This window comes from Juglans microcarpa x Juglans regia, chromosome 2S (genome assembly GCF_004785595.1).
Source record: "Juglans microcarpa x Juglans regia isolate MS1-56 chromosome 2S, Jm3101_v1.0, whole genome shotgun sequence".
In the NCBI taxonomy this organism is placed as follows: Eukaryota; Viridiplantae; Streptophyta; class Magnoliopsida; order Fagales; family Juglandaceae; genus Juglans; species Juglans microcarpa x Juglans regia.
The window spans coordinates 10,198,271-10,209,047 of record NC_054597.1 but is presented as its reverse complement, the minus strand read 5'-3'; the positions used below and the strand labels follow the sequence as shown (position 1 = coordinate 10,209,047).

The 10,777-nt window shown below is 38.0% G+C and overlaps 1 protein-coding gene and 1 long non-coding RNA gene across 7 annotated transcripts; one reads left to right on the top strand and one right to left on the bottom strand.

Annotated features, from left to right (window-relative positions):
• Nucleotides 1-311: 311 nt before the first annotated feature.
• LOC121252993 (pentatricopeptide repeat-containing protein At5g48730, chloroplastic) lies at nucleotides 312-7,642 on the bottom strand. 6 transcript variants are annotated; one of them, XM_041152867.1, is made up of 4 exons: nucleotides 7,074-7,642; nucleotides 5,633-6,039; nucleotides 4,440-5,169; nucleotides 312-643 (listed from the first exon to the last, which is right to left on the bottom strand). In XM_041152867.1, the coding sequence occupies exons 1-3, from the start codon at nucleotides 7,518-7,520 to the stop codon at nucleotides 4,452-4,454; spliced, it is 1,572 nt and encodes a 523-aa protein (XP_041008801.1). In that variant the 5' UTR covers nucleotides 7,521-7,642; the 3' UTR covers nucleotides 312-643; nucleotides 4,440-4,451. The 6 variants fall into 6 exon arrangements, with proteins under 6 accessions (XP_041008801.1, XP_041008800.1, XP_041008797.1 ...); XM_041152866.1 differs by lacking the exon at nucleotides 312-643 and adding an exon at nucleotides 765-1,570; XM_041152863.1 differs by lacking the exon at nucleotides 312-643 and adding an exon at nucleotides 1,581-1,726 and having other exon boundaries at nucleotides 4,436-5,169.
• Nucleotides 7,643-8,449: 807 nt separating this feature from the next.
• LOC121252994 lies at nucleotides 8,450-9,481 on the top strand. Its single transcript, XR_005938316.1, has 2 exons — nucleotides 8,450-8,495; nucleotides 8,612-9,481. It is a non-coding gene; the product is annotated as an uncharacterized LOC121252994 (long non-coding RNA).
• Nucleotides 9,482-10,777: the final 1,296 nt, after the last annotated feature.

The following is a 10,777-nucleotide window of genomic DNA, read 5'->3' as shown; positions in this document are numbered from 1 at the left end:
TAAATTTAGAGAAAGATTTACTGTAACTCATAAGTAGAGTTTTGACTACTCCAATGTAGATGCTACATTGGTTTTAATTCCTCTTCCCTACTTTTCTCCAAAATGCAGTACAGATCGGAGGCATATCAACACGGTGAGGTTGAAGAAAGTGCTGCAACTATAAAAATGCATGGTAGAGAAACAGGGAGAGAGCTCAGAAAGGAGCTTTTATTTGAAGCTAAAAATAGTCCATTTTCAATGATAGATCTATGACTAGAAATGGCACAATCGCATAATGTAGAGACGACTAAATGGTCAAGAAGATATGGCCCTTATCGAAAATATCCAAATTAAATTGTTATGTTGCAGTTGCGACACCAAATCCAAGTTAAATAGATCTGACACCTGGCTCAGAGGAGTAAGATAAAATCGCTCATTTTGAATATTAATAGACAGGTATCTAATCAAAAGTATGTTTCCGAGAGTAACTGACCATGCATTTACCTTGAAAATAAACTCTTCTTGCCAGAAATCACTTCCAGAACGCCAATGAGTCCAGCCAGGGACCAGGAACCTTGTTGATGCTGAACAATCATGCAGGTTGAGAAGGAAGAATTGTTCAAAGAGGTCCGTTTGTGATCTGCTAGATTTTTTTAACGGGTTCCTGCTTCATTACCATAAAGACTTCATCACCAAAAATGGTGCCTAACGTCCCTATTCCTAATGTGTTACGAAAACAAAGTCTAAGCCACTAATGGCATACATTTTTCAGGTTCACAGCAAAGTTCAACAGCAAGTCAAAGCTCGGTTCATGCCAAGTTTGAATTACGGCTAGCAGCAGCACAAGCTCATGAGGTTGAAACTTAAAAACCAACAAAGTGGGAGACTTTTCTCTAGTGCCGCAGTTTATTAGCTCTGCAACATCAAACCCGGTGGTCGGTACCATATAGTGAATCATTACATCTAAATGAGAGTTGTAGGTGCACAGAACTTCTCGTCTGTTGTCTTGTTATTTCTAAAGTTGCCTTATAAAATCCCCCTAGAAGGTCCTCCACTAAGGTTGCCACATAGGTCAACTCTAAGGTTGATGAATTACTACCAGGAAAAGCTCTAGCCATTGCCAGTCAACAATGGGAGCAAAATATTCTCTCGGCTCTCAAAATCATCTTCCAGGACCATGCAGATAAAGGGGCACAAGTTCGGGACTGCCCTTTCACCAAGAAGCACTAGATTTCTCAGTTCCACTGTAGGAATGGGACTGGAGCATAGATCCACAGCCGGGAGCAGTTCAAAGCCTGGATCCGGCTCAATATCCTCAAGGCAAGCCTCCTAACTCTCCCTCCACTGGTCAGTATGAAAATATGCTACTTTTATTGTATGTTGAAGCTGTTTACAAATATCGAACTCAATATGCTTTTCCAGCTCCTTGGCTGGGCTTGTCAAGAGTAATGGAGTCTACCACAACCTTCGAAGCAGAAGGTTGGAAATCTTCACCAGCTGGAGAATCAGTACTACTTCTGCATTTTCCTACTATACATTGTCAAGACGACACTAAAAATGATATATTTTGTAGCTTCACAGAGGAGTTCACCTGCAAGACATATACAAACTCAAATTGGACGTATACCCGTTACCAGAAGCTCAAGTTGCCCCCACAAGTCAGAGGAAATTGCCTATAGAAGATCTGGCTAGTGCATAGAAGAAGAAACTTCACAGCAGCAACAGATCTTCAACCAAGTGCCTCATCCGCATACAATATCTTTTTTTCCTTTTTTTTTTTTAATAAGTAAACGATTGCATTAAAAAGAATAGGCATAGCCAAGTATACAAGAGGTGACACCTATCTAGGAAGGAGAAATAAAAAAAAAAAAAAGAAAACCATGAAAATCAAGGCCGCTGAAATCAACAGCTTTGACCCATAAAAACAAGGTTCTAACAAAAAGTAATCTAAGCTCTTCCAATGAGCGCTCCTTGTCTTCAAACGTTCGGTCATTACGCTCCTGTCATCCGCACCACATAACATAGATAGGAACCATCTTCTACATAGTTGTGATTTGTGGAATACAACCTAGATTTGTCCATCTGGCTAGAAGCTCAACCACAGTGGTAGGCATAACCCAGGTTAGTTCTAATTGTCTGAATACATCTTCCCATAACATTCTAGCAACCTCACAATGTAGTAGAAGATGATCTACAAACTCTTCACTTTTTTTACACATACAGCACCAGTCCACTATAATCACACTGCATTTCCATAAATGATACATCGTCAAAATTTTACCCAGAGAAACTATCCAAGCAAAGAATGTAGCTTTGGGGGGCATCTTGTTTCTCCAGATCTTTCTCCATGGAAAGTGATTTTTATGCGATTGTGTGAGTGACTTATAGAAAGAACGAATCAAGACCTGCAGGTACCCACCACAACGTATCAGATCCTTGGAGGCCTGGTTTCATGGAGTACAAGAGTCTAAAGAGATCCTCAAAGCTGTCAGTCTTCCAATCTTGGGCCACCCTGGTAAAGCTCACATTCCATTGGGTTAGATCACCAGCTCTCCCCATGAGATGGGCCACTAAAGCTTCCTTCTCACATCTCCCCAAAAAGAACTGAGGGCTAGCAATAACAGACCAGTCAACACACAGAGGAATGCAGAAAATCAGGGAATCTAAGACAGGTTGAAACAGGCATACGATATATGACCATTGTAAATTGCAGATTCTTGCATTTCCAATTTTCACCTTAACCACCTTTGGGAGTTTTTTTCCTTTTTTTCTTATTAAAAAAACTTTTCTGGACATGTATTCATCCAGAACATCCCATCATTTACGCTATGGTGAGTTCTCAAGAAAATAGGCTATTGGTATTACATGCTTTGTTCATAAAAAAATGATGCATCATCCCTGATTTTGTCTCATATGAAAACCGTCAAATTCAACGAGTCTTGATGGCGCAATTTTTTAACGGCACATCAATAAGCGGAAAGCTAGAGTGGACAAACAGAGATAAGAAACCAGGATAAATATTCAGACACAAAAGGCAAAAGCTGAGATATATGGCAATGTGACATTAGGTTAAAGACTGAAGGAAGTTCAGGAAAAGGTAAATAGGAAGGTAAAAAGGATGTAAACAAAGACTGAAGGAGTTATCTTGAGGGATAGGGCATGGTAGAATACGTGGTCCTGGCAAGGGTGATTCAGAAGGATAAGAAACTGTAGGGTAAGATTAGGATAAATTCATCTCCAGAGACAGAAACAGTAAATCCATGAAGCGACATCATAAAGTTTTTGGCCCTTCTCACGAAAGGAGTTAGAGAGCAAAATGAAAATAAGAGAAAAAGAAAAAGAAAAAGAAAGAGGGAGTGGAACATACTGATGACAATCCAATTTCAACATGCAAAATAGATCATGTTTTGAAACTAAAAGGAAAAGAATAACTACATGTAATGCTTATTTATACATCATTATTCTTTAATTTGTTAAGCTACCTGATGTGGTTGCAATCATATCAATACTTGTAATGAGTACTAAAGTAAAGAATTACAGATGGCATCTTCTCCCAAAGTATTCTTCCATTAATTAGTAGTTACACTATTTGTGTTCTGCTCTAAATTTCATATGCTTGGGAAATTGCGATTCCATTATGTTAACCCAAATTGATGGATGATATGACAATACTGCTCAATAATAACAACAATAATACTTCCCTTTGTTTGGTTTTGGAATTTCTCTAACGAAGATCTACTTTTCTGTCCCCTTCTCGTGTCACTTACGATATCGTACAAGTCTAAACACCACTTCCTTGTTCCAAGATATCATAGCCTCCCGTTAATTTTTTAATCCTCTGACAATCTAGCTTGCTACGTTTCTCCTATCCCTCGTTCATAAAGTTCAGCACATCATTTTACATTCACTCCTTCATATTGCAGTTAACGAATTAAGTGGTATACTGTTTCAGTTAATTTTATCTAAGACATTTCAAAACCCCACTGTTCTTTTACCATCTAAGATCTATCCAAACCACACTATTTTTTAGTCACTCATTGAACAATGTACTTATTTTCTTTGTTTATTTAGACAGATAATAGGTGATAAACATGTATATACCATTTGAAATAGTTTGGAATTGAAACCTTGTATATGTCAAATTGAGCACTCTTCTAGCTATTTTACTTATATGGTACACCTTCTCCAGCATTGCTGTGTAACTGGCACTTTGTTTTGGCTGATTGGAAAATCAAATCCATCACAGAATCAATGATGGATAATATTTCTACAAGTTGCAGATAACAATGCAAGTGGGTGTCAGGTTATGCCTTGCGGGTCACAATATCAGACCGAAGACAACCAAAAGAAATACAGGCTAGTGATACTGCTGTCTTTATCTATTTCAATCTTAATACAAATGTATTCATAAATAGGAGTTACTAGTATACAAAATGGTGTGCATATAAGGAAGGAATCACCTGTAAAATTTTTCATCGAAAGTCGGGCTTCCCCATCTCTGGCGGAGTCTTGTCAGCTGATCCAATCATATTTTGGAGCTCCTTCACATGGGTAGTCATCCCTTTAACAGAATAAGCTTTAATCATGGTTCTATATGTAATCCTATCGGGCTTACATCCTTTCTGCTCCATCATGTCAAGAACTTCCTTCATCTCTGCAACGCATCCCATCCTCCCATAAGCATCCACCAAACAATTGAAAAACACGGTATCCAATGCTACATCTGAATTCTCTATAAAACGCAAAACACCACCAATCTTTTCAGGTTTACCAGCTTGCCCATAAGCCTTTACAAGCGAGCAAAGTGTAACACAACTTGGTTTGATCCTCTCTGACCGCATTAGCCTAAACAAATACTCCATCTGTTTCAAATCTCCGGCCTTCCCAAATGCATCTATCACCACATTGTAGGTAACAATCGTCCAAGAGTAATGGTATTTCTGCATGTATTCCATTACAGAACTCATTTTTCCATAATCTCCAGCTTTTCCATAGGAATCTAGGAGAATGTTGAATGTCTGAATGTTTGGTTGGACCCCAGCACTCTGAAACTTCTCATAACACTGCTCCATTGTTTCAATCTGCCCACTGCTGCCAAAGGCTCTGAGTGTGGAGTTCATTGTCCAAACATCAGGTTCAGAACCCCGTTCTTGGAGCATTTCCACAAGTATCGATTCCATTTCTGCAAACCTTTTAAGAAATAGAGATAATAAGTTACTGCTCTGAGATTGAAGTATAATATCATGCTTCATTTGGTTGCCAAGTATATAATATAAAAATAAAATGTACGGAAATGAAGCCAACACAATTCTCAAACTTGGTCAAGTGGAGAAGAGGGAGTGATGCCATGGGAAGTGAAAATGATGGAAGCAGCAGTTATAAAGGCAACAGCAGTTGTCTGAATGGAGTAGCAGTTTAGAGTAATAGTGGAAGAGATGGTTGCTGTCTGTCCACCTTTCTCTCCCCATATAAAGAAATGGCAAGTAATGAAAAAAGAAGATTTTAGTAAAATTTCCTATGTACTTCCCTCGTGCTCGTTTTCTTGATTTTCGTGATACACTTAAAAAATTGGTGTAACTATGTTCCCTTATTTTATTGGCAACCAGATGACACAAACAAATCATAAAAAGGTGAGGTGAGATTGGCAAGATACTTTCTAGCCTTCCCATAGGCATCGATTAAAGTATTATATGTGACCGTGTTTGGTGTGATTCCATGAGCCACCATGTCTGAAAGCAAGGCCTGCACTTTGTCAAAGGCAAAATCATGTAGGCATGATTTTATGAGGATTGAGTAAGTCTGCACATCAGGCTGACAATCAGGAGTATTCTTCATATGCTCGAGGAGGGAAAATGCGTTGTCAAAGAGACCACTCCTACTATATGCAGATAACAGAGCAGTATAGGATTCACGGCTTGCACTACAGCCTTCATCAATCATCGCTTGAAAGAGTTCATGAGCTTTTTCAGGTTGCTTACATTTTCCAAGCATCACAATTAACTTGATGTAGACTCCAGAGTTGGGCCTGTACCAGAGCTGCTCACGTAGTAATTCAAAAACCTGTAAATACAAAAGATACCTTAATCATGAAACAAAACCCTGGCATGACTAATTTAGTTTCTATTAAATAGAATTTGGATTGCATTACAGAAACCAAACCAGAATGTAAAAAAAAAATTAGAAACTATAATTAAATAACATACAATATGTTAAAACAAGGATGCTGATTTTTTTTTTTTTTTTTATAGTAAAAGATAGATAGTATATATATAAATGAAATAGGCATAGCCCTTGTACACAAGAAGTATACATAAGAACACCTAAATACATTCTAAAAACGATAAATTAAAGACAAGAAATCCTGAACATTGTCCCCATGCAATACAATAGTGGAAAATCAACACATTAAAGTGTGAAGAAAAAAATTCTTCAACTCGGCCATTGTGTGTTCCTTATCTTCAAAGCAACGCTCATTCCTTTCCGTCCAAATACACCACATAATGCACAAGGATGCTGATTCTATCAATCAAGTTTATCTTTTCTCCACTTTTCTTCCAATGTCTTTCTTTTTCTTTGGTAGTACCCATTCTTTGGTTTCCCCAATTGTATCATTTTACATTGCACCATTCAAGTGATTCAGTCCTTCTTCCCTTCTTCGGAAGTACCCACTGGGCTTCAAAGTTAGACATAACCATACAAACCTTTTTTTATATATAGGTAACAAGCATACAAAAAAATTAAAACCTGGAATCCGTCTACTAAATTCTAGATTTTCCTGATAATGCAAATATCCTAAACTTAAAAAAGCGTGGAATTAAGCTTAGGATCCAAAATTATTTATGGTTGGTTTGTAAATATCAACAAGAAATAAATATGTGTTCAAACTAAACAAAGCCCACTATCCGATATCCCAATACACCCCCTTAACCTACAATTTTCTTAGCAGCACAACTCCTCGACTAAACAAGAACACCAAAAGCCCATTTTTCATAAACAAAAAGCATATCCAACTCGATTCCAAGTCTACCATATAATCGTTAGGCTTTAGATTTCCACATATACATTCAATACTACAGGGAAACATTCTGACAGACCTTGAGAGCAGACTCCCAGCGCAAAGCAGTGATTCTCTCGTGAAGAGCTTCGAGCACAGTCCTGGGAAGCAGCCTCTTGGAATTGGTGGGGCCTCTCTTCTTCTCAATGAGGGCCTTGGTGGCCTCTCGCCGCAGTATCACGGAGATTGCTTTCTTCGACGCTATTTTACTGTTTACCTCCTCTTTCCTCTCCCTGGCTTCGCGCTTCTTTAGCTTCTGTGTGTCTCTTACTCTTATTTCACTTCTATCAGTCACTGTTAATGCATTTGGTTTCTCCGGGTTAGTATTAGAGGTAATGGAAGAAGAAGAAGGAGAGGAAGGAGAGGGGAGTTTGGGTTTGGGTCCGGGTATGGGTATGGGTTGTGATAGCGCAGGCACGGCTTTTGAAGTGGGTCCGCGATTGAACGACAGTGGGAATGGGTGGGTGGGATTGGAGAACGAGGCCATGGATTTTTTAGTCTGTGGAGCTGAGAGATTTTAGTGAAGCTTTGCACAAAACAACGGTTTTATATCTTTTCGGCATTTTTATTTCAATATATCCGGTCTAGCCGCTAACACCACACAGCTGATGTGGCTGACCGGGTTTGGGTAAATAGTCCAATGGCTTTGAGTTATTTCCTGCCCAACTCCCCTCCATCTACTCTTGTCTAATCCCTCACGAAAGAGGCGAACGACGCGAACACCAAGAATTTGGCCCCCCCATCTGCAAATCTGTCTCGCCACAAAAGCATCTCAAATGCTGCTTCCCCTCCATCTGTGAATAACGAATCTCTCACGAAAGAGGTGACATGAACATCACGAATCAAATCCCTAAATGATGCGAATTTGCCCCTCCATATGCGAATCCATCTCCACGTAAGAAGCATCTCAGACACTACTCTACGCGAATCTCCCCCTCCCTCCTTCTTCCCCCCCTCCATCTACGAATCCGTCGATTCTACTCCTTCATCTTTATCAATCTGCCTCGAAGAAACCCTAAGCGCAGTGCTGCATTCTACCAAAATAATTAGACTAGATTATGAATTTTTCCTTAGTTATGTGTTGCTTGAACTAAGATGATCTTATTTTTCTTTATGATGCAACTGCCAAGACTTTTAGCATCAGATAATATAGCCAAGAGATTCTGTAACATGAAATTGGTGACCCAAAGAAACTTTTGCTCTTGCAGGTGTACGTAGCAGATTTGACACAGTTATTTACTTGGGCATGTGCAAGATGTGATGCTTTGATCAAGGTATCTAGATTGGTATTATCCACTCCCTATGTTTAGGTGATTGCAAGAGTGGGTTTTAAGTTTTGTAAATGCTAGAAGATGGTGTTTTGCCATTTTTCCTACTAAAACAGCTAGACTGGTGCTTTTTTAAATGGAAATAGGAATATGAAGTCATAGAGTTAGTTGTTGACATTCAGCACTGCTTACAGGTAGATGATCTTAGCATGCTGGCATTTAAACTAGCATCTCTTTCCCGATCTTATCTTGTTATTTGTTTACTTGAGTTTTCTTTGGGCATTGATATTACTATGCCTAACCATTGTAGGGCTTTGTTGGAGTGGCAAAAGATCTTAATGCTATCGTAATTGTATTTAGAGGAACTCAGGAACACAGATAGATATTCTAATGGCTTATCTAGTGGTAATTTATGTTCAGTGATATTTTTCGGCCTTGACTGATGAATGGAATAGGAAAAAAGGTTTGTTCATGAGTTGTGATGGTTGGCTGACAGCCACACTGCATACTATTTCACCCCAAAAGCTAAGAGATGGAATTAATTAAAAAGAAAAGGAAAGAAAAAGAATAAAAAAACAAGAGTGTATTCCCATATGATTAAACAAAAATTTGCCACATGATTTGCACAAGCATGTCATCACACAAGCACAAGATTATAAAGAGATTTTTGTGTGCATGGTTTTGAATTTCACTTACCTACGCTGATAGTTATACGTGTTCATTGGATTTGTGAAAAATGAATGGATTGGTTTTTGGAAGGGTTACCCTAAAGTCCATAAAGTTGACCCATTGACTTGTTACCCCAAGCAAAGGTCCTAGGTTGATATACACAACTTCAAAATCACAAGACCTTGTTAGATGAAGTTGAAGATAACTTCAATTCTTTTTTTATCTTTCATTCCACAATGCCACTTTGTTCCTCCAAAATTTGCTCCCTCGAGAACTGTATGTTTGTCAATACCTCAAGTTATGACCTGCCTGAAAGAGTCCCCTTTCAACTCTCAAATTATCTATTGGCTGAGGTGCCTGGATGATCCTTAAAGCTATATCTATTCAAAAGCATTAGTTCTAAAAATTCAAAAAGAATGGTTTAAGATCATACTTCCTTAGATTTGGCATGTATTAGTACATCAAATATTCCACTTTTCAGTTAGCAGTAATATTATTTCTTTGATTGTCGAAATACAAATGTCACATAAAGGCAACAATGTGGGTGAGTTAACCCCCAAGAGCAGACTGACCCTTAATTGGATCAGACCTTATATGATCACATTTTTAGGGCTTAGGTCTATGGTAAATGAAACAAGTAGAATTGATACCCTATACATTCAGCATACATTTTAGGCATTTTTTGTATATATGAACTAGAAGAATGTGCAATATCTTAATCTTTAGGTGAAGCATAAACTCTGTACTATAGGGAATTGATAAGACTAATGCAATTGCATCTTTTGAAGTCCATAATTCAGCCATCAAATAGTTTGTCATACCAACTAGTTTGTGAGATCCATAGGCTTGACACTGCAGGCACATGGGTTGTAAGTTAGCCGCCAGCCAACCCCTCTGCCACTTTTGCCATTTGCAAAACAGAATTTGGAAAATAAGATTTGGAACACCAGATTTGAAGCATTACCCCACGAGTGTTGATTAAGCTTGGTTCAGAAAACTTGAGTCATGTTTTGATCTCCTTTTTTGTATGGAAATCATTTTTTGATGATGATGCATTTGAATACGCTCAATATTTCATTTAGATCACCTATGGCATCAAGTCAATCGTCATGTGTTGTTGATGAGTTTTAAATGGAAGCACCAACTCGTTGGTGTGGCTTGAAAGCCCTATTAAAGACCTCTCATACTAGCAAAAATCCTGGAAAGAAATTTTACACCTGCCCGAAAGTATAACACAGTATAACATATTTTTTATTATAATTTTGTATTACTTTTTAACTTGTCATATTTAACGTTTGTCAAATTAACAATTTGTATGCAGGGAGAAGCAATGTGTCAATTCTTTATATGGACAAATATACTCGCATTGGTAAAGGAGAAAATCTACACAAGAAAAAATGCAGCTCGAAAAAAAGAGGACGATTTATTGTTGCGCGAGAATGAAGTTCAAAAAACGAAAGATAAACTAGTGCAGAGAGAGAGAGTGTTCTTTCAAAGCAAGAGAAGAAAATTGGAAAGTAGCTCGTAGAGAATAGATGTGCACGAATATTATTATGTATTTATTGGGTGTTATCAATTGTAATAATTTTTGGTTGCCTTGGACTATAAATTTATTTTGAACAACATTGGATTAACTTATATTAATAGTACTATTTGGATTAATGTTAATCCCTGTGTTGGAAATCATGCACACACTTTTGTTCAACTAAATACACCATTTTCTATCTTAGAGTACGCAATTGAGAATCTTTGTTCAATGAAATTGCAAACTCTAGCAAATGGAGCTGTAACAATGGTCATAATATAA

What these genes read in the sequence shown, in the direction of transcription:
- LOC121252993 (XM_041152867.1), bottom strand. Translation starts at nt 7,520, where the DNA reads ATGGCCTCGTTCTCCAATCCCACCCACCCATTCCCACTGTCGTTCAAT. An exon ending in GCTGGGAGTCTGCTCTCAAG is followed by an intron (nt 6,040 to 7,073) that starts GTCTGTCAGAAT and finishes TTGTATTTACAG; the next exon opens with GTTTTTGAATTACTACGTGA. An exon ending in GCCTATGGGAAGGCTAGAAA is followed by an intron (nt 5,170 to 5,632) that starts GTATCTTGCCAA and finishes ATTTCTTAAAAG; the next exon opens with GTTTGCAGAAATGGAATCGA.